This window comes from Schistocerca serialis, chromosome 9 (assembly GCF_023864345.2).
Source record: "Schistocerca serialis cubense isolate TAMUIC-IGC-003099 chromosome 9, iqSchSeri2.2, whole genome shotgun sequence".
Classification (NCBI taxonomy): domain Eukaryota; kingdom Metazoa; phylum Arthropoda; class Insecta; order Orthoptera; family Acrididae; genus Schistocerca; species Schistocerca serialis.
The window spans coordinates 178,631,574-178,656,429 of NC_064646.1; the positions used below are offsets into that span (position 1 = coordinate 178,631,574).

Here is a 24,856-nt window from a genome sequence, read left to right on the forward strand (position 1 = left end):
CTGATGTTCTGGTTGTCAGTTACTATATAGACGAGGCCTGGTACCACCTCTCTGGTCATGTTAATACACAAAACAAATGATTATAGCCAACAGAAAATCCTCATGCTGTCCTTGGAATGCCACTACATAATTACAAGACTGGAGCGTGGTAGCAATATATTGGACCTTAATTTCACTGTTGTTATATTAACTTAAGTATGTTGTTAAATTAACTTAATTATGTCATGTATTGGAAAATTTGACTCGTTCCACATCATTACGAAATATCGTATTCATGATCCATGGAACTAGTATTAATCTAATCTAATCTAACCTAATCTACTGTTGAACAGAAAAATCTGCAAATATCATGAAAACTGAAAATGCATTGATGACTCTAAATGAAACTTTGTATCATAGTGATGGTTACTACATAGATTCCAGACATTCTGCAACAAATGAAAAATAAAAGGAACTCATTATCAGGTAACAGCACTCTTGAGGCAATTGCAGTGGACAATGTTCAGCTAGAAGCTACCCATGACAACAAGAACAAGTAGATGACTGTTAATGTTGTTGCATATGTTCCATGTCTTGGATACAACTTGTTGTTGGTTAGTTAAATATCAAGATCTGGATTATGCTCATTTTCTGATGATATACAGTCTGGAAAATACAACAAAAATGATGTAATCATCTGTGGAACACCAATGGCAACTGCAATTCAAAGAATGTATCAAGTAGATGAAGTTTGTGATCATGCACATGCTGTAGAAATCAACAGTTAAAATTTATTATATAAAAGATTAGACATTTGAATTGTGTAAGCATGCATTTATTAAAGGAAAAAATGGCTGATGAATTGAATTGGACAAAGATCAATTTAGATCTATGTACTTCTTAAATAAAAGGATAAGTCTTGACAACCTTTTCCCACAACATCAAGCAGAAGAGCAAAGATCTACGTGACATACCACATTTTGAAGTCTGTGAATGAATGAATGAATGAGGAGAGGAGGAACACATTATCTTATCGCTTTCATGGACAGTTTATCAAGAAAGTCATTTGGTTACATGCTAAAACCGACAAAAGAACTCAATGGTATGGTACTTTCATTGAGCTCAAAGATCGAGTAGAAAATGGAACTGTTTGAAAAATTAAAATATGGTACTCCAAACAGACAAAGGAAAAGAGTTTGTCAATCAACATATGCAACACATGAAGTATTCTGAAAGATAAGTGGAATTAGACATGAAACTACAATTTCTTATACACCAGAACAAAATGGTGTTGTGAAGTTCTTGAATTTGATGATCATGGAAATTGCAAGATTAATGTTGACACATGCAGGACTAAGCAAACAGTTTTGAACTGAAGCCATTAATACAGTGATTTATCTGGAGAATCAATCTACAACAAAAGCTGTTCAAAATGTTACTGCCAAAGAATTATGGAGTGTTCACTGAATAAATCTGAGTCACGCGTCAACCTGCAAAGGGGGGATATTTGTACCAGTTTTTTGTTTATTTATCCTTGCAGGGATCTCATGTAATGATATATGGTTTGTTATCATAGTACAATGACTCTGTTAGACCATTCCTCTTTTATTCAGTTGTAGATATGGCTGAGCAAACTGTTGGTTAATTTCATGTTCCATGGATCACTTGCATGATAAATCATAACGATGTGGAATGAGTCATTTTACAAACACATCATAAATTAATTTTTAAATGTGGTTACATGCTGAATATTTATGTAGTCTTTTCTTCCCCCCTATTTATCAGACATTTTATATCACAGGGTAAGTTATAGAAATATTTGTTGCAGCACTGTGCACCCCTTTTTGTGCTAATGACAACCTTAATGTGGAGTAATGAATGCCTTTTCTCCTTCTGGTAATTATGTTCATCACTGGATTATTTACAGTGAACTTCATAAGGGATAAATATGTTGTGAAGCAGTAGTCAGAACACCCAACTCCTTAAACAGATAAGGCGTCTGTGGGTGTGCACCACATATTATTCTTACAGCACATTTCTGAGCAATGAAGGCTTCCTTTCTTAATCTCTTCTGGTCCATCGTGGACACAGGACAGTGACCAGTGAAATAGTTACCAAGGAAAATTGTCAAACAGCTGTATGTTTTGAGAAGTTATTTTATTTAGACAACCAGTTTTGGCATGTCAATAAAGCCATTTTCCGGCCCCTATGCACCCTATGTATAGGCAGTCAGATATTTCAATACTTGCATAACTGGAGCCATCAATATCTGGATCCTGTGAATTCATTTTTGAAGTGTTTACTTTGAAGTAGTCAAGTCTTCGAAGTAAACACTTCAAAAATGAATTCACAGAATCCAGATATTGATGGCTCCGGTTTTGCAAGTATCAATACATCTGATTGTCTGTACATGAAGTGCAGAGGGGCCAGAATACTGCATTATTGAGATGCCACAATTGATTGTCTACATAAAATAACCTTTCAAAACATTTGACTGTGTGGCAATTTTCCTTGGTAAATAAAAACTCCTTTGTTAAACATGATTGACCCCCAAACATTATTCCATATGACATTACTGAATGAAAATATGCAAAATGTCAACTTATTGATTTGTCTCTCCCCAAGATTTGCAATGATTCTAAGTGCAAATGTGGCTGACCTAAGTTGTTTTAGGAGTTTCAAAATTTTCTTTTCCAGTTTAATTTCTCATCAACATGGACACCTGAGAATTTTGAAGTTTCTAAGCTATTAGTTATTTTCTCACCATGTGTTGCACTTATCATTGGTATAGCATCCCCTAGATGTGCAGAAGTGAATATGTTGCGTCTTTTTCAAACTGAGGGTGAGACCATTCACAGAGAACCAGTCAATGATACTTTTAGGAACATTGATTAGTGTTTCTTTTGTTTCTCTATGTGTGCTTGGATTGATTACAAATCTGGTGTCATCTTCAAAAATAACCAATTTAGCTTGTTGCATATTGGATAGAAGATCATTTACTTGTACGAAGAACAATAGTGGACCAAAGATGGAGCCTTGGGGAAACCCATATGTATCTTCTCCCCAGTCAGAATTATGACACTGGACTACTGTGGTTGAGCTGCTAAGTACAACTTTCTGTATGCTTTTGGTTAGATATGACATTATCCTCTGGTTGGCTATACCATCAATCCCATAAAACTTCAGTTTATGTAGGAGAATATTGTGATTCACCTAGATAGATGCCTTAAAAAAGTTGCTGAAAATACCATCTGGTGCCCTTTTGTTATTTAATGTTTGTAAAATATGTTGAGTAAACATGGCATTCTCAGTAGAGCAACTCTTCTGATCCAAACTGTGATTTGAGGATATTATTTCTGATCAGGTGACACACTATTACAGAATACATCACGTTCTCAAAAATTCTGTAAAATGTTGTCAGCAGTGAAACAGGTCAGTAGTTATTGCAATTTCTCCTATCGCCTTTCTTCTTCAATGAAATATTTCAACCCTCTGGAAAAATGCCTTGAGTTTGTTAGTGAGGTATTACATCTTTCAGATAAGACAAGGCTTATTATATTGTTGTTGTTGTGGTCTTCAATCCTGAGACTGGTTTGATGCAGCTCTCCATGCTACTCTATCCTGTGCAAGCTTCTTCATCTCCCAGTACCTACTGCAACCTACATCCTTCTGAATCTGCTTGGTGTATTCATCTCTTGGTCTCCCTCTACAATTTTTACCCTCCACGCTGCCCTCCAGTACTAAATTGGTGATCCCTCGATGTCTCAGAACATGTCCTACCAACCGATCCCTTCTTCTAGTCAAGTTGTGCCACAAGCTCCTCTTCTCCCCAATTCTATTCAGTACCTCCTCATTAGTTATGTGATCAACCCATCTAATCTTCAGCATTCTTCTGTAGCACCACATTTCGAAAGCTTCTATTCTCTTCTTGTCTAAACTATTTATCGTTCATGTTTCACTTCCATACATGGCTACACTCCATACAAATACTTTCAGAAATGACTTCCTGACACTTACCCGATGTTAACAAATTTCTCTTCTTCAGAAATGCTTTCCTTGCCATTGCCAGTCTACATTTTATATCCTCTCTACTTCGACCATCATCAGTTATTTTGCTCCCCAAATAGCAAAACTCCTTTACTACTTTAAGTGTGTCATTTCCTAATCTAATTCCCTCAGCATCACCCAACTTAATTCGACTACATTCCATTATCCTCATTTTGCTTTTGTTGATGTTCATCTTATACCCTCCTTTCAAGACACTGTCCATTTCGTTCAACTGCTCTTCCAAGTCCTTTGCTGTCTCTGACAGAATTACAATGTCATGGGCAAACCTCAAAGTTTTTATTCCTTCTCCATGGATTTTAATACCTACTCCGAACTTTTCTTTTGTTTCCTTTACTGCTTGCTCAATATACAGATTGAATAGCATCGGGGAGAGGCTACAGCCTTGTCTCACTCCCTTCCCAACCACTGCTTCCCTTTCATACCCCTTGACTCTTATAACTGCCATCTGCTTTCTGTACAAATTGTAAATAGCCTTTCGATCTCTGTATTTTACCCCTGCCACCTTCAGAATTTGAAAGAGAGTATTCCAATCAACATTGTCAAAAGCTTTCTCTAAGTCTACAAATGCAAGAAACGTAGGTTTGCCTTTCCTTAATCATTCTTCTAAGATAAGTCGTAGGGTCAGTATTGCCTCACATGTTCCAACATTTCTACGGAATCCAAACTGATCTTCCCCGAGGTCGGCTTCTATCACTTTTTCCATTCGTCTGTGAAGAATTCGTGGTAGTATTTTGCAGCTGTGACTTATTAAACTGATAGTTCGGTAATTTTCACATCTGTCAACACCTGCTTTCTTTGGGATTGGGATTATTATATTCTTCTTGAAGTCTGAGGGTATTTCGCCTGTCTCATACATCTTGCTCACCAGATGGTAGAGTTTTGTCAGGACTGGCTCTCCCAAGGCCGTCAGTAGTTCTAATGGAATGTTGTCTACTCCGAGGGCCTTGTTTCGACTCAGGTCTTTCAGCGCTCTGTCAAACTCTTCACGCATCATATCTCCCATTTCATCTTCATATACATCCTCTTCCATTTCCATAATATTATCCTTAAGTACATCACCGTTGTATAGGCCCTCTATATACTCCTTCCACCTTTCTGCTTTCCCTTCTTTGCTTAGAACTGGGCTTCCATCTGAGCTCTTGATATTCATGTGAGCGGTTCTCTTTTCTCCAAAGGTCTCTTTAATTTTTCTGTAGGCGGTATCTATCTTACCCCTAGTGAGATAAGCCTCTACATCCTTACATTTGTCCTCTAGCCATCCCTGCTTAGCCATTTTGCACTTCGTGTCGATATTATTTTTGTGGCGATTATATTCCTTTTTGCCAGCTTCATTTACTGCATTTTTATATTTTCTCCTTTCATCAATTAAATTCAATATTTCTTCTGTTACCCAAGGGTTTCTACTAGCCCTCATATTTTAACCTATTTGATCCTCTACTGCCTTCACTATTTCATCCCTCAAAGCTACCCATTCTTCTTCTACTGTATTTCTTTCCCCCATTCCTGTCAATTGTTCCCTTATGATCTCCCTGAAACTCTGTACAATCTCTGGTTCTTTCAGTTTATCCAGGTTCCATCTTCTTAAATTCCCACCTTTTTCCAGTTTCTTCAGCTTTAATCTACAGCTCATAACTAATAGATTGTGGTCAGAGTCCACATCTGCCCCTGGAAATGTCTTACAATTTAAAACCTGGTTCCTAAATCTCTGTCTTACCATTATATAATATGTCTGATACCTTTTAGTATCTCCAGGGTTCTTCCACGTATACAACCTTCTTTCATGATTCTTAAACCAAGTATTAGCTATGATTAAGTTATGCTCTGTGCAAAATTCGACCAGGCGGTTTCCTCTTTCATTTCTTAGCCCCAATCCGTATTCACCTACTATGTTTCCTTCTCTTCCTTTTCCTACTGACGAATTCCAGTCACCCATGACTATTAAATTTTTGTCTCCCTTCACTACCTGAATAATTTCTTTTATCTCATCATACATTTCATCAATTTCTTCATCATCTGCAGAGCTAGTTGGCATATAAACTTGTACTACTGTAGTAGGCATGGGCTTCGTGTCTATCTTGGCCACAATAATGTGTTCACTATGCTATTTGTAGTAGCTTATCCACACTCCTATTTTTTATTCATTATTAAACCTACTCCTGCATTACCCCTATTTGATTTTGTATTTATAACCCTGTATTCACCTGACCAGAAGTCTTGTTTGTCCTGCCACCGGACTTCACTAATTCCCACTATATCTAACTTTAACCTATCCATTTCCCTTTTTAAATTTTCTAACCTACCTGCCTGATTAAGGGATCTGACATTCCACGCTCCGATCCCTAGAACACGTTTTCTTTCTCCTGATAACGACGTCCTCTTAAATAGTCCCCGCCCAGAGATCCGAATGGGAGACTATTTTACCTCCAGAAAATTTTACCCAAGAGGACGCCATCATCATTTAACCATACAGTAAAGCTGCATGCCCTCGGTAAAAATTATGGCTGTAGTTTCCCCTTGCTTTCAGCTGTTCACAGTACCAGCACAGCAAGGCCGTTTTTGTTAGTGTTACAGGGGCAGATCAGTCAATCATCCAGACTGTTGCCCCTGCAACTACTGAAAAGGCTGCTGCCCCTCTTCAGGAACCACACATTTGTCTGGCCTCTCAACAGATACCCCTCTGTTGTGGTTGCACCTACGGTACGGCTATCTGTATCGTTGAGGCACGCAAGCCTCCCCACCAATGGCAAGGTCCATGGTTCATGGGGGGAGGAAGGCTTATTACATGAGAACAAATTTTTTGTACTCTACTGGAACCACTATCAAAACCAAATGAGTTTATTTATGAGAGAATAAATAATTTTCTTAATTTCAGAAGGAGAAGCTGGTGATACATTCATATGACGGGATTCCATGAGAGTTAGTTTTTCAACACACCTTTGTGACTATTCTCTTGAACTGTTTGTCCCTATACTTTCTACTATATTTAACAAATGATTATTAAATATATTTGCTGTATGTCCTGTACAGATATGTTCTTTACAGAAAGATTACTGTTGTGGCACCAGCTTGGCACCACAATTAGTGGCTTGTGCTGCTTGGGCCTTAAACCAGCCCTGCTTGCATTACTCAGTCCGTTTTATTTAATACTTCATACTAAATATATGTGTATCTTAACACAGAACACTACACCTTATGTTGTGTTGGCAGAAGAGCCAACACCGTGTTACAAATGGAGGTCGAAATGCACATGTTTTAGCTCATGCAGGCTGGCGTGAGGAGGGAAGAACTATACTGACGTGAGGTCTGGAACATGACAAGGAATTAGAATGCAGAAAGCGGACGTAATTAGTTTGATACTTAACTTTAATCCATTAATGATGAACATCGCTCTTGACGGTACATGATTCACAATATTATCTGTTCAGAATTCATTCATAGTAACTGAATATGGCACCTTGCTAGGTCGTAGTAAATGACATAGCTGAAGGATATGCTAAACTATCGTCTCTGCAAATGAGAGCGTATGTAGGCAGTGAACCATCGCTAGCAAAGTCGGCTGTACAACTGGGGCGAGTGCTAGGGAGTCTCTCTAGACTAGACCTGCCGTGTGGTGGCACTAGGTCTGCAATCACTGATAGTGGCGACACGCAGGTCCGATGTATACTAACGGACTGCGGCCGATGTAAAGACTACCACCTAGCAAGTGTGGTGTCTGGCGGTGACATCACACCTTACACTGTAGATGATCTATAATCAGGTCAATTCAGCTATTCTGTGGCTATCCTCTTCATCACTTGCCGTTGATTTTTTTGTTTGTTTTTCTGAAACCATGCTCTAGCAGTTCTTCTTTTGAGAAGCCGTTTTTCCTTTTTTTCTTGAGTATATTTCTTAAGTACCAGTATTTCATCTTCACTGATGAAGTTTGCTGATTTTTATGTTGGTGTGGAGCAGTTTTATAGACTGTTATGTTGTAACTGATAGATGTAAGCTTCAATTAATTATTAAATTTGATATTAAGCCAAGATTTCCATCCTCAAACTGTTGCTTTCCTATCATTACACTATTGTAGCCCTGAATTTATTTTTGCATTCATTTTGCAAGTAGTGTTTAATATACAGGGTGATTATAATTAAAGTTAAACTTTCAAAACACTGTAGATATAACACCACTGGCCAGAATGACGTCAAATTGCAATGGAATATTTTCGGAGAAGGGGGAAAACGTATGACAGAAGAAAAAAAAAATAGTGTGAAAATTGATCAGTAGATGGTGCTGTATGAGTCTGAATATGTAAATGAAAACACCTGTCATGCGCACAACCCATTGAAGTTAGTATAAACAAGCTGGGTACATGGCTTTACGTCCTTTTGCATCTGTGACATTTGCCATGACTGCCTCAATGCAGGATCGCGGTCTCCTTGTAAAGCTGTATTACAAGAATGATGACTGTGCACACATTGCTCTGCAGAAGTTATGGACACTGAAAGGTTTGAAAAAAAGCATTGGTCTGATGACTGCTGTGAGTCTGGAGAAAATGATTTGGAAATTCAAAGAGACAGTTTTTTTTGGTATGTAACATGGTAGAGGGAGGAAACAAATTGATTCGACATCAGTGGAGGTAGTGGCCACAGAAGTGCGGGAGGAGATGAGTGATGGTGTGCAAATGTGTAGTGCACAGAGAACTGCCCAAACATAGGACCTACCCATGAGCACATTGTGTAAAATCCTACAAAACATCCTTCTTTGCTATCCATTCAAAATTACCCATGCGCATGAGTTGCCTCCTGTTGATCTGCTGGCAAGAGAGATCTTTGCTCTAGAATTTCTTGCTCACATGGAAATCGACAATGATTGGCCGTGGAAGATTTTGTGGACAGACGAAGCCCACTTCCATCTGACAGGATATGTCAGTACACAGAATAGTCAAATAGGGGCAACGGAAAAGCCACACACAAATCAACCAGTACCACTTCATCCTGAAAAGGTCACTGTGTGGTGCGGGTTCACGGAATCATTTCAAAGGGAGAAGTGCTTCTGGTGCTGTTACCTATACCATCACTGGTAAGTGCTATGAGTGTCTTTCGCACAACCATGTCATTCCAGCTTTCCAGCAGCATGGTTGTGTGGTTGGGATCATTTTTATGCAAGATGGCGCACCTCCACACATTGCAAATCCAGTTAAGCAGCTGCTGAAGCACCATTTCGGAAATGCTAGAATTATCAGCTGCCATTTCCCTACAGCCTGGCCATCCCGTTCACCTGATCTTAATCCATGTTACTTCTGGCTGTGGGGCTATCTGAAAGATGTTGTGTCAAGTGTTCCAATTGCAAACTTAGCTGCATTGGAGGCATGCATTGCACAACATACTCTGAACGTAACTCTAGAAACACTTTGATCAGTTGTGGAACATACTGTTTCTCAATCTCAACTTGTTGCAGTAAACAGTGGACAGCATATTAAACATGTTTTGTGCCAGTCACATGGAAATTAATAATCTGATTTCATTTTGATTGATGGTTTTTTTGCAGTTTTTGGCCTTAGGACAATTAAAAACCGGTGTGATTGATGCTTTTTATGTGGTTTTTGGGCTCAGGACATTTAAAAACTGATGCCATTCATGCTTTTTATGCAGTTTTTGGCCTTGGGACAGTTAAAAACCGATTTTTCTCATCCGATGTGATACGACCTTGCTGTGGTGGATGGGCTTACATAACTAACAGCATCACACCTGTACACCCTTGCACACTGAGTAGTACAGTTTGTTTAATGTCAAACATATACCTTAGGCATTGTTGAATGATTCGTTTATCATTTGTAGCTTACCACTATTAAATTATGATGCTTACAGTCTCATCTATTGCTACATTTTGTAACTATTTATTTTTCTTCTGTCATATGTTTTCCTTCTTTTCCGATAATATTCCACTGCAATTAGATGTCATTCTGACCATTGGTGTTATTTCTACAGTGGTTTGAAAGTGTAACTTTAATTATAATCACACTGTCTATTAAATGAATGTATTTTTAAAAGAGCCTTAGTCACTGTGTACAGATGAATCAAAATCTCCGTAATTTTCTTGAAAAAGTCTATTATTATCCCTAACAGACACCTATACGTTTTGTAATATAAATTTTAACACATAAAACAAGTGTGGGAATTAATAGATGAAAAATAACTGTTTACTCTGTTTTTTAGGTGGAGGCTTTGCAATGGCAGAAGCTACAAACGCATCTGGCCTGAATGATCTCATTGGAGACACACTGTCTGTATTAAACGTGCTTCCTGACTTAGCAATACTAATAATTGTCTGTATTGCTACAACATTTCTAACCCAGTTTGCATCCAATGCAGCCATTTGTAATATTGTTTTACCAGTTCTTGCAAAAATGGTATGTAAAATGACAGTATTTTTTAGAGTAACTTATTTGACTATAACATTTCTGTAGGCCTATCACACTGACTGCAGTAGTGATAGCATAACAAAGCATACTGTGATGTATAACAACAATGACAGAAAAAAAGAATCATGATATTCTGAATTAAATTATACAGGGAATGTGGTGAATACAGAGTCATATTATATGGAATATAAAACCATTCTTTGGTGGATTGAATGACTGGTAAACACAACCAACCAAAGAGATCATCACTCTAGCACTTGTAGCAGCACCATTGCTTAGGATAGGGAAAGGTAGTTTTGTGCGATATTCTGAGCACGATTTACAGCCAGGTGCGAGCCGGATTGCAGTAAGTTACACATACCAGTGGTTGCAAAGGATAATAGAGGCCACGGGGGCATAGAACTGCTGGAGAGGGCACACACAGCAGTTTCCATGGCGCAAGTCACAGGCAGAAGAGGACCTCTGGCCGACCTAAGTGTTATGCGGACATGATGCTAAGTGGTGCATTAGCAAAACAGAGGTGCACAGCTTAGTATAAATACGGTGTTGTTTTCTAACGAGAGTCATTCAGTTGTGGCACCTCTCCTGGACAGCGAGGCATGTCACACCGCTGGCTACACGCAGCAACAGGTGGGGCGTCAGCATCCCAGTCCTCGGAGGGTCATTGGTTTGAGCCACTGAGGCCGATGTGGGGTCCGCAGCCAGTCAGTGGTGGGCCACTCTTTGGCTTGCTACCACGGGCAGTCATCTTGGCTCCCGACACATGTCGGAGACTTCCGAGGCGAGGGCCGCAGATTCGGATGCCGGATCGCAGGCAGTCATTGCCACCACTTTCTCAGCTACGCCAGTGATTAAGAAGCAGCAGCGGGACCAGCCTACAGCTCTTGGTGGAGCAGTGTGGAGTCAACAAGGATGGTGGCCACTGAGTTGGCTACTGGTGCAGCCATCCCGACATAATAGGAACTCTGCAGCTGGCGTACAAGGCCAGCACGACACAGAATTGCATTGCACAGGCCTCTGGGGTGCTTCCTCATCATTGTGGGTCCCTGTGATGCTGACCGAGGTGAACGGAGCACTGTAGTGGAAACAAATAAATGATTTGGAAAGTTCTCACCGAGTTTCAATATGTCACATTTGGCATCTGATACCACAACTTTTGGTGTCAGAGTACTGGACGTTGTCTGTCCAGTATGATGTTCAAGCCCACTGCTTGCGGTACAGTCACAAGATGTGGTGAATGCTGACAAAATTGTTCTTTTTGAGTGTTGGAGATTTTCTATCTTTTTTGTTTTTTTGAGTATGGTTCCTGGCAAGCCACATTTGCATGGGCATAGTATTTTTTGTTGTCAGAGTAAGTGTTAGTGTATTTGGGGCAGTAAGATTTACTTTTTTGTGGCGTTTAATTACTTTTGTATTGGTTTATGATGATACTGAGTATCATGTTACGGAGCTGAAGGGTGTCAGATTATTCTTGTACTTAATCGTTTTGTTTCGGGCTAACTGGGAATAAAAGCAACACAATGGCAGAGTCAAGGACGCAAGGTGTGTCGGAACCAGAAGCGGTGCGGATTTTGATGGAAAAAGTAGCACAATTGACAGCAGACAATACACTCTTGAGAAATGAATTAGAATCTAGAAGTGAGCGGGAAACCGCATCTGATCAGCTGTTGCCTAGGGTGCAGGAGATTGATTCAGCTGCCCCGAGTCTGATAATTCTGTTTTCTGGCAAGGCATCTGAGGACGTGCGTTTGTTTGTGGAGGACTTGGAGACTTCAGCAGTGATGAATGGTTGGTCTGATGAGCAGTGGTTACATATAGCCAAGATTAGATTAACGGGTGAAGTGAAAACATATGTAAGGTGTTCTGAGGCCTTAACGAAGGCAGGACAGTTTAAGCAGTTAAAAGAAGGGCTTTTACAAAGGTACAAGAAACAGAATAGAGCTCGGTACTTTAGGGAGAGGTTAAGTACAATGACAAAGAGTCAGGGGGAGATGGTGGAGAAATTTGCAGACAGGATAAGGGAAATTAATGAGTATACTTACGAGTGGGTCAGAGTGATGAAGCGAATAGTGTTCTGTTCCAGGAGGCTGAGCAAAGCACACTTGATGTATTTTTGAGAGGGTTGCCAGTGCATATGTCATGGAAAGTGCATGATGGGAATCCAAAAAATTTGTATTCAGCCATTCAGCTGGCAGCACAGTGTGAGGAAATAGATGTGGCAACAGGGGTACACAAGAGGCAAACAGTATTTGCAGCGGGTATAAAATGTTAAAACTGTGGTCGTACAGGACATTTACAGAGGCAGTGTACACACTCATCGAGGAACAGAGGAAGAGGTGGAAATCAGCAACATGGAGGATGGATAATTGGAGATAGAAGAGGTGGACAAGCATTAAACGGCAGAGGGGGCCCAAGACCCACCTAAGGGAGCTCCCATTTAATTTCAATGCTACGAATACATATGCAGAGGTGGAATGTTCAGTGGTATGATCGATGAGAACTAAAAAGTTTAAAATTTTGTTGGACACAGGGGCGAAAGTGTCAGTGGCTACTAAGAATATAATGGGACGAAGGAAGTTAGACCCACCACGTTATAGGTTGCGTGGAGTGGGGGATAAGGAGGTCATGCCTTTGGGGTCGGTGACAGTTGACTTTCGCATAGGGAAAGTCCGATTTAATGCATGCATGGAGGTGGTACCATGGGTAAGCGAGGGTTACAACATGATCCTAGGAGCAGGTTTCTTGCATCGACATCATGCCAAAATCGACCTTGGACAATGAGCTGTGGAACTTGGTGGAATGTTATTTCCGCTAGGGGAAACTGTTGTCAATGCAGAGCTGTCACAAGGGGCATTCAGCGTAATGAACAAACCAATTGAACCATGTACATTAGCATTAAGGTGAGTGTGTGTCTAGTGGCACTGGGAAGTCGCTTTGGGTAAATGTGGAGTCGAATTACCTGTGCGTACAGTATGTGTTATTGAACCATTGGAGGATAATGAAGATTTGGGTTCATTGGAATGTTTTGTGAAACTTAGTGTTGTACGCATACAGGAGGGGAACGACGGGTGAGTAGTTCCCATGAACATAGATAATTTTATCATTGTAGACACGAATTTGAGGAAAGTAGTTTTAGTAGCAAATTTGGATGTGCCAGATGACGAAGACTGGTGTTCGAGAGGTAGGTGAAGCGATCAACCACTAACTGCCGATAGAACTGCATTGCATGACAAAATTAAGCATTTGAAGGGAGGAGAAAGAGAGAATATGGAAGAATTATTGTGGGAATTTACGGATTTGTTTTTTCCATAAGGGCCATTACCAGCAACTCCATTAGTTCAACATAGGATACCAACAGGGAATGGAGCACCTGTTTACTGGAAACCATACAGAATACCAAGGTTGCAGCCGACTGTGGAGGATTTTATTGATCAGCAGCTTGTGGACAGTGTTATAGAGCATAGTAATAGTTGTTGGGGAGTGGGCATTATCATTGTGCCTAAAAAATCTACAGATGGAACTAAGAAATACAGGTTCTGTTGTGACTACTGATACCTCAATAATAAGACAGTAATGGATGCATACCCCATTCCAAACATATCAGAGACTTTGGATCACTTAGGACAGTGCCAGTACTTTTCTACGATGGATTTAACAAGTGGTTATCATCAGTTAGAGGTGGCTCCAGAGGAGTGTCCAAAAACTGCTTCCTCTACACCTGGAGGCCATTACCAGTACATTAGAATGCCATTCAGTTTGAAAAACGCTCCGGCAAAGTCCCAGAGGTTGCTAGACAGTGTTTTGAGTGGTTTGAAACCATGGCACTGTTTGGTCTACTTGGATGACATTATAGTGTTTTCAAGTAGTATGGAGCAACATAGACAGCGATTGAGGGAAGTCTTTTTGAGGTTAAGAGCAGCTCGTTTGATGTTGAGCCTGGAGGAGTGTCATTTTGCATTAGAAGAAGTAAAATATTTGGGTCATATTATCAGTAAGGACGGAGTGCGAACAGATCTGAGGTTGGTACAAGCTGTAAGGGATTTTCGGGAACCGAAAACAGCTAAGGAAGTGCAGTCATTAATTGGAATTTGCAATTTCTATCAAAAGTTCGTGAAGGGTTTTGCAGATTTAGCACAGCCATTGATGCGATTGTTACGGAAAGGTGTGAAATTTGAGTGGACAGAAGAGTGTCAGAAAGCGTTTGACTAACTGAAATAAGTGTTAACATCATGTCCAGTTCTTGTGTTTCCAGATTTTGAAAAGGAGTTATACTAGCATGCAATGCATTGAATTGAGCATTAGGGTGTGTTCTTAGTCAGAAAATTGATGGCAAAGAACATCCTGTAGCCTTCGCGTTGAGGCAGTTGAATGCAGCAGAGGAGAATTGCTCAACAACAGAGAGGGAGATGCTTAGTGTAATCTATGGAATCATTATATGGGAGAAGATTTCGGGTAGTGACAGATCATTCTGTGTTGAAATGGTTGTTGGGGTTGAAAGATCCATCCACAAGACTCGCTAGATGGGCTGTGAGGCTTAGTGAATTCGACTACAAGGTGGTGCACAAGCCTGGGAAGAAGCACACTAATGCGGATGCTCTTAGTAGGAAGGAGGCAACAGTAGAAGTCATAGGTTACGACCTAGCAGTATGGCAAAAATTACAGTACACGGACAACGACGGTAAATTGTATCAGACACAGCCACAGTTTAATGCATATGACAGTCTTCTGTGCAGGGAAACAAAGTTAGGGCCAAGGGTAATAGTGCCAGAGAAGTTGAGGGATGAGGTTTTAAAGGAAGCACATAATTACGGTCATGGAGGGTGTAGAGCGACGAATAGGAGAGTGGCGGAGAGGTATAGGTGGAGAGGTATTGGTGGAGAGGTAGGAAACGAGATGTAGATCAGTATGTCAAGAATTGTATACCATGTGCCCAGAGAGCAGATTTGTGTCAGAAACAGATGCAGCTACGACGATTACTGGAAGCGACATGGCCATTTTCTTTTCTGGGGATTGATGTCTTAGGACCTTGTAGGCGAACACCATCTGGGAACAGATTCGTTCTGACAGTAATAGACCATTTTTAAAGGTATGTGAAGATGGTGGCTATGCCAAATCAACAGGCAGCAATGGTTGTGCAAGCATTAGTTAACAAATGGATTTTGAAGTTTGGTGTACTGGAGACAATTACTGACTAAGGGACCAACTTATGTTGGATTTAATGAAGGAACTGTGTAAATTATCGAACATAAAGAAGTTGAGGACGAGCGCATTGCATCCACAGGCGAATGGAAGGACAGAATGGGTACACGGAACAATCGGAAAGATGCTGAGTTTTTATGTGGATTCTCATCACCATCAGTAGGACAAGTATTTGAAGCATATAGTATGCGCATTCAATGCAAAAGTCCATACAAATACTGGTTTGTCTCTGTATGAGGTATTGTACGGGCGAAAAATGCCGTCACCGTTTGATTTAGTGAAGCTACAGAAAGGAAGGACCAGTGAATCTGTACGTCAATTCGCTAGAACAATTTCGGATGTCTGGAAATGGGTACAAAAGGTGAATACGAAGGCTTTGGAAAGGCAGGAAGATCCAGTAAAGTGGGAAGGACGTTTACTGCAGTATAAAGTGCGGAATGGAAAAGAAGAGCAGTAGAAAGACTGGGTGCGAAGGTCGACTGAGGGATGTGTAGTGCTGGAATAGGAACAGGGAAGAGGCCGGATGGGTGAGGACAATGACTGACAAAGTTTGAGGCCAGGAGGGTTATGGGAACATAGAATATATTGCATGGAAAGTTCCCATCTGCACAATTCAGAAAAGCTGGTGTTGGAAGGATCAATATGGCACAGGCTGTGAGGCACAGTCATTGAAATAAAGGATGTCATGATAGGTAGCGTGCTCAGCAACAGGGTGGTCCAATTGTTTCTTGGCCACAGTTTGTCAGTGGCCATTCACGCAGACAGACAGCTTGTTGGTTGTCATGCCTACATTGAATGCAGCACAGTGGTTGTAGCTCAGTTTGTAGATCACATGACTTATTTCACAGGGTGCCCAGCCTTTGATGGGATAAGTGACGTTTGTGACTGGAGGTGGAGGTCAACATCTAGGAAGGTGGGTTTTGGGTTGAGTAGGACCAGGTGAAGCAAATGGGGGAGAAGCTGTTGAGGTTCTGGAGGAAAGATGATATGGTGTCCTCATCCTTGATCCACATCACAAAGATGTCATAAGTGAATCTGAACCAGGTGAGGTGTTTCTGATCCTGGGTGTTTAGGAACAATTCCCATAGATGGCCCATGAATAGGTTGGCATAGGACTGTGCCATGCAGGTGCCCATAGCCATATCCTGGATTTGTTTCAGGTAATGCCTTCAAAGGAGAAGCAATTGTGGGTGAGGATACAGTTGGTCATGTTGGCTAGGAAGCAAGTTGTTGGTTTGGAATCCGTTGGGTGTTGGGAAAGTTAGTATTCAAGTTTGGTAAGGCCATGGGCATTAGGGATGTTAGTGTAAAGGGAGGTGGCATCAACAGTGATGAGCAGGGCACCACATGGTAAAGGGACAGGAACTGTAGACAGTCAGTGGAGGAAATGTTTGGTGTATTTTATATAGGAGTGTAGGTTCCAGGTGATAGGTTGGACATGTTGGTCTATGGGAACACAGATTCTCCCAGTGGGGACACAGTAACCAGCCACAATGGGGCATCCTGCGTGGGTGGGTTTATGGATTTTAGGAAGCACGTAGAAGGTAGGAGTTGGGGGAATGGTAGGTGTGAGTAGAGAGATGGAATCTGGGGAGAGGTTCTGGAATGGGCCTAACAATTTGAGGAGCGACTGGGGATTCTGCTGGATTTCTGGAATGGGGTCATGGTGGCAAGGTTTGTAGGTGGTTGTATCTGACAGCCGACGAAGTCCTTCTGCCAGGTAATCCTTGTGGTTCAAAACAGCAGTGCAGCCTTTGTCTGCAGGTAGGATTATAAGGTCGGGACCAGTTTTTAGATGGTGGACTACGGTTCTTTCTGTGGATGTAAGGTTAGTTGGCATGTTGAGGAATTTGGGGAATTCCTCCTCCTGGTCGCCATGATTAGTTATATTCTCACTCACAATTACTTCTCCTTTGAAGGCATTACCTACAAACAAATCTGGGGTATGGCTATGGGCACCCATACGGCACCATCCTGTGCCAACCTATTCATGGGCCATCTTGAGGAATCCATCCTAAACACCCAGAATTCTAAACCCCTCACCTGGTTCAGATTCATTGATCACATCTTTGCGGTGTGGAACAAGGGTGAGAACACCCTTTACACTTTCCTCCTTACACTGAACAGTTTCTCCCCTTTTGCCTCACCTGGTCCTACTCAACCCAACAAGTCACCTTCCTAGATGTTGACCTCCACTTCAAAGATGGCTACATCAGTACCTCTGTCTTTATCAAACCTACTAACCACCAGCAATGCCTCCACATCAACAGCTGCCATCTGTTCCATTCCAAGACGTCCCTTCCATACAGCCTAGCCACCTGTGGCCATCGCATCTGCAGTGACAAGCGGTCCCTCTCGAAGTCTCACTGAAGCCTTAACAGACTATAATTATCCTCCCAACCTTGTTCAAAAACAAATCTTCCATGACTTTTCTTTCCAGTCTCCCACCACCTCCCAAAGTCTCACCATCTGGCTACAAACGACCATTCCCCTCATAACTCAGTACCACCCAGGACTGGAGCAACTGAATTACATTCTCCGTGAGGGTTTCAATTACCTCTCATTGTGCTCTGAAATGAGAAATGTCCTGCCACTATATTGCAGCCCTCCCACAGTGATGTTCCACCAGCCACCGAACCAACACAATATACTCATACATCTCTACACAACCCCTGCTGCTAACCCCTTACCTCATGGCTCATATTACTGTAATAGACCTAGATGCAAGACTCATCCCATACATCCTCGCACCACCACCTACTCCAATCCAGTCACAAACATCACCTATCCCATCAAAGGCTGGGCTACCTGTAACACCAGTCATGTGATCTACAAGCTGAGCTGCAACCACTGTGCTGCTTTTTATGTGAGCATGACAACCAGAAAGCTGTCTGTCCATATGAATGGCCACCGACAAACTGTGGCGAAGAAACAACACTGCCCAACATGACATCCTTCTCGTCAATGATGGTTCACAGCCTGTGCCATACGGATTCTTCCCACTGACGCCAGCTATTCTGAATTGCGCAGGTGGGAACTTTCCGTGCAATATATCCTACGTCCCCATAAACCTCCTGGCCTCAACCACTGTTAGTTATTGTCCTCACCCATTCAGCCCCTTCCCTGTTCCCATTCCTGCACTACACCGCCCTCATTCGACCTTCACACCCAGTTGTTTTACATCTCTCCTTTTCTGCTACAACCCCCCTTCCCCCGTACACCTCTCCCCTGCCCTTCGTTTAACCTCGAGACTGCGCATAGCTACCATACCCTCTCCCCACCTTGTCCCTGTGTGCTCCCCAGCAGCAGTTCACTGTCCCTCAACCCTACCCACTATTCCTCCCCCTCCCCCCCCCCCCCAGCCTCCTCCTTCCTCCCCCCCCCCCCCCCCCCCCCGTCACCCCTCCCATCACCATCACTTAATGGTGCTGCTGCTCACAGTGAGGCTTCAGTTGACAGAGACTGCAGTCGTGTGTGTGTGTGTGTGTGTGTGTTTTTGTTGAGGAAGGCCTTACTGGTTGAAACCTTATTTGCGAATGTCTTTTTGTTGTGTTCTATCTGCAACTCAGATTCTCCGCTATATGGTTAGTGGCCATTTTCCTTTTCATTATATTATCATGTTTTATTTTTGTTATTTTTAAAACATGTTCTCATTGTAAAACTTGACATGTCTCCTGTACGTCAAAACAGATGATTGGAAAATTGTATTTAATGAGATGGCTAAATCACATTTCATATAGATATGTCACAAATTAACCTTAATGTACACTGTTGAGCAATAGTTGCTGTTTGCTCAAGGATAGAACTTCCTCAAATTATTACACGGTATGACATTAATAAATGAAATTATTGGAAGTACGCTAATTTTGTGACATTTGTAGTACTAAAAGCAGAGTTCACTAAAGAGTTACAGTTGCTGTACCTAGTTACACTAGAAGGTAAGCAAAACATGATTTCCAGATCAAGGAAGTGACTAGTAGTGGTACAAGGTACCCTCCACCATGCACTGCACTGTGGCTAGCAGAGTATTTATGTAGACGTAAATGTAGAAGTTGTTATAGTGTCCATCCGTAAAACTTCACACTTCACCATTACAGTCATGTACCAACGTTATTTTTGCTTTATACAGCACTAGATAAATATCAGCTGGATATCATAGCTAATCAAAAAACAGATCTTTTTTTTTTCAAATTGTGGCATTTCTGAATGTGTAATTTATTAATTTGTTGCCTTTTAATGATATTTAACTGTTAATGTAACCTTCAGGAAGCTAAATAGTTTTGGTATTTTATACCTCGACGTGCTGCACATTCTCAAAAACACATGGTGTACATAAAGGTGTACATAAAGTCCGGGAACACTTTCACTTATTTATTGCACAAGAACCAAAGATATCATACATACGTCATTTGAAGAGAAACCCTGAAAGTTGGTTTTTTTTTTTTTTTTTTTTTTTTTTTTTTTTTTTTTTTTTTTACACCTCCACAGCATAGTTTGGTAATTTTCTAATAGTCAGTGCTACTCGCAAACATGACTGGTTCAGGTGCGGAGCACAACACATTCATTACAACATGTTGCTTGTGCCCAGCAAAGAGAAATGGTTGTCCCAGTGTGAGTGAAGTGAATGTGGAGTGCCAAGAGCACTGTCACTGGATATTCCTACTCGGACATGTTGCAGCAATGGCTGATGCCTCTAATGCAGTCAGACTCTCCGTTCATCTTTCACCAGGATGGGGCTCCACCCCATTTTCATTGTGAAGTTTGTGGGTACCTGAACACGGAGCTGCCACATTGATGGATAGGCTGTGCTACAGAAGGGGGCAGCTGTTTCATGAAATGGCCTCCCTAATCACCAGGTCTCACTCTGTGTGACTTTTTCCTGTGGGGACACAGTAAAGATCTGGTATATGTACCGCCTCTACCACCAGCTCCAGGACAGAATACGGGAAGCGACTGCCACAGTCGACAATGCCATGCTGGGATGGGTATGGCAAGAATTCGATTACCGTATTGATGTCTGCCGTGCCACTCATGGTTTGCATATCAAATATTTGTAAAAAAACTTTCAGAGTTTCTCTTCAAAATGCAATTTGTATGACATGTGTACAATGTTTAGTTCTTGTGCAATAAATAATTGAAAGTGGTCCTGGACTTTATGTACACCCTGTATTATCATTACAAATTGCCCTTTACAATGAACACAGCTTATTTTCCATCTTTGTGCACAATTAATGTTCTGGTATGAGTGACAGTTAGATAACATCCTCTGTTTCCATTATTTTCTCTTGATGGTCTACCTGATAATGCATCTCCCCTTTATCAATGGTTGCAATGATTGTCTTGCGATAATAAAGTGCAAATGAATGTAGCTTTTAAAAGACATTTTAAGTAACATCTTAGACAATGTTTTTATTCACACAGTATTATTAAAATACTTTCTTTAATTACTGTCAAATTCATATCACTGAGAAATGTGGAACTGGATTAAAATTCAGGAGGAACAGAATTCAATTCCCAACCCGGTAATCAAAATTTAGGTTTTTTGTGGTGTCTGGGACAGTACCTTTGTTCACTTTTCTTCCCTACATTGTTCTGTCATAGCATGTGCTCTTTCTCTGGTGATGATTTGTCAACAGGGAATTTAGCCTTAGCTTTCTGTTAAATAGAAATACAAGTTAAGTAATCAAATCAAAGTAAGTTCAATTACGAAAGAAAAGATATGCTTCTGTACTGACTGTATATTACATTTATTATTGTCACTCTGTTTTTCAGGCTGTGGCAGTGGAAATTCATCCAATGTATCTTATGATGCCAGCGTGTCTATGTTGTTCTTATGCTTATGTACTGCCTGTGGGTACACCACCAAATGCTTTTGTGATGGGTGAATGCAACATGAAGACATCCGATATGGTAAGATTTGTAATTCAACAAGTAGAATTGTAAAAATAATGTAAGCTACTGTACACTATCATAAGTAAGTGGGGCCCTCTGTAGTTTTCCCAGTAGCTTTGGTCAGTTAATGTTGTACCCACATTACCTGAATGTTAAGTGTGTTGAATACCTGTCAGGCTTTACCTCACATTGATCACTTTGTTCACATATGTGATCAGTGTCTTGATAGATTGGCTGGACACCAGAAGTGTTGAACTGTCTAGAAACTCTGTGAGGATATTAATATCAACACTGAAACTGTCAGTGTTTAATTCAGGTTTTATTCAAAAATGGCTGATATGTAATGTGAAACAGAGGGTTGTTGTAGCAAAGAAAAAAAAGGACAGGAAAAACTAGCCTTTGATTGTGACGAAGAACTTTCTATTGACCATCAAATAACAACAATAATTGTATAGATTTCATATGTTTGTGCATGAAAACTGTACTTTCATTAAAAGTTGTAGCTTTGGTTACATAAAAGTGCAGAAGTTACTAGATCAATTAATTTTTATTACATATACTAGGTCTGTTCAAAAAATTACGGTACTTCGTCCACAAAATTTTTCTGTGCTTACCTTTTATTGTGCATGGTTTTCTTTGAAATACTGTTCACAATTGATGCAATGCTCCCAAAACTGTTTCCACTTTTGGAAGCAGTCTTGGTACACCTCTTGCTGGATTGTGCAAAGCACCATCTGCGAATTTTCTTTTATCTTGCCTATTATTGCAAATATTCATCCTTCCAACTGGGTTTCCAGCTCTGGGAATTAAAAAAAAAAGTCCACAGGGGCCAGGAATAGAGAATACAGAGGATGAGGCAGCCCAGTGATTTCGTTTTTTGTGCAATAGTTATGCTCCAACAGGTATGAATTTGCTGGTGCATTATCATGATGCAAGAGCCACCATGTTTCAAGCCATTTCTTTCTCACATTTTCTGGCAGGTGTCGCAACATGTCCTGACAGTACCATCGATTAACATTTTGTCCCTGTGGCACAAGTTCATGATGAACTAATCCTTCAGTCTCAAAGAAAAATACCAGCATGCCTTTGACGTTTGACCTGGCCTAATGAGCTTGCTTTGGTCTTTAAGAACCTTCCACGACGCATTGTGAAGATGGGACCTTGGTCTCAGCATCATAACCATAGACCCATGTTTAATCACCAGTTACGAGTCTCTTAAGGAACATCTCGTTCTCATTTGTGCGATCCAAAAGCTCTTCACAGGTTGCAAAGCGAAAGTCCTTCTGGTCTTGACTCATGAGCTGTGGGAAGAACTTGGCGGTAACACACACACACACACACACACACACACACACACACACACACACACACACACACAAAACTGTTCGAATTAGGTTTGTTTGAGCAGATGCCAGTGGGCTCGTGTACATGTGGAGAAGTTGCCAGAAAAATTTTTCTGGTACAGTCAAGGTGCCAGATTTACACATGTGCAGACCGGTCATAATTGTGGGGAGAAGTGGTCTCCACATGACCACTGTTATTGCTTCGTTTACAGCTCTCACATCAGATGAAAACAAAATGGATTTCTGTGGCTGGGAGCTATCAAAAGAATAAAAATACTTTCACATAATTATGGAAGACTGAAATACATTGTTAGTTTCAGTTTTATGATTTTATTTTATTTCTACATTATTGGCAATCAAGCATTCACCACTTTTCAGAACAACGAATATATTTTTTTCGATTTGCTAATCTTTTCTGCAAAGGCAGGCAATTTATTTGGACGGAAGTGTTTCATTTCACACTATTAGCTAGTTTCAACTGTTCACTTAATTTGAAGCGCACATTTTCATCTTCTCGCATGTGTGGTATTATGCCATAATAAAGAACAGAACATGAGATAAAACTCCAAGAAAACTGTCATCCCAGAAACCACACTAAAAAGTTTTAACAGAATTTTACATATCTACCTTCTGTGAAACACAATTTTTTTCGATTACTAGATGTGTTTCAACACTTGTCAGGTTCCTTCTCTAGGCCTGACATTATTTCTTAATTTCTGTCGTTTATATCTTAAATTTACAGAATGCCATCCTTCAGTAAATTTATAGACTGGCAGCACACTGTATTTCATCATTGTAAATACCTATGAGGCTTTATATTTACTCCTGGAGTAGAATATTAACTGACAATTATACACTTCATTTTATAAGTCCATCCTGATCACACAAATTATCACAATTTCACTATTGCCAGTTTTGGCTACTGCTATCTTCAGATCTGTTACAAACAAAAACAGAGTGTAATCAACTAAGTTCAATTTGTTGAACTAAATCTATAAATGCCTGTTGTTCTTGTTGCGGTCTTCAGTCCTGAGACTGGTTTGATGCAGCTCTCCATGCTACTCTATCCTGTGCAAGCCTCTTCATCTCCCAGTACCTACTGCAGCCTACATCCTTCTGAAATGCCTGGTGCTACATAAAAAATAAAAAGTATTTTCATGATTAATAGCTTTGTATACCAGCTATACATACCGTAAAATATTCTGATGTCAGTATCAATGTCAAATTATACATATAGGTACGTAGTAAGTACTGGGTACATGAGAAGCCAGTATTGAAAATGTAATGGTTAAAATGCAGTAGGCATAGTCATTAATTAAAATTACATCACATGGCAAAATGAGCATCTGACAATATAACATGTACTGATATACAATACGTGGAATTAGATCCATAATAGAAGATTTCATTTCATAGATGTAATTTTATTCTTAAAATTTTTATACTGGCTTTTACATAATTTCATTTTTTACTTTCCCAGGCTAGGAACTGCACATTATTACTATTTGTTCTTTTTATGTGGATTTTAAGTAACATAGCTGTTTCTTATGTAAAATAAAAAACTTTTTATTTAGCACCAGGCCATTTATAGATTTAGCATCAGCAAACTGAACTTAGTTGGTTACATGCTGTTATTGTTTGTAACAGATCTGAAAATGGTAGTAGCCAAAACCAGTAATAATGAAGTGTAAAAATTTGTGCGATCAAGAGGGACAAGTAAAATAAAGTGCCACAATATGATCAAGGACTCATTTTCAGACTTTGTCTTCAGCCAATGACAGTTACTGGTGTATAGAAACAGCTGTTTCTTTTTATTTTTTCAAGAAAGTTGTATTTCTTCTTACTAGCTTTCTGCACTGCTCTGTGGATGTAAACTTGACAGGAAATGCTAAATAACAGTATTGCAGAGCATAAATCACAAAAAACCTATGTTAAAATCACCACACTGCAAAATATTAGGGTGCATTGAGTT

The 24,856-nt window shown here is 40.4% G+C and overlaps 1 protein-coding gene across 4 annotated transcripts in view; it reads left to right on the forward strand.

Annotated features, from left to right (window-relative positions):
* LOC126419292 (protein I'm not dead yet-like) overlaps positions 1-24,856 on the forward strand; it is a 263,495-nt gene that overhangs the window by 230,666 nt on the left and 7,973 nt on the right. For all 4 annotated transcript variants that reach the window (XM_050086458.1, XM_050086460.1, XM_050086459.1 and 1 more), the window contains 2 exons: positions 10,245-10,438; positions 21,422-21,559. In XM_050086458.1, the coding sequence (XP_049942415.1) occupies positions 10,245-10,438; positions 21,422-21,559 (332 nt within the window). The remainder of the gene's footprint in view (positions 1-10,244; positions 10,439-21,421; positions 21,560-24,856) is intronic.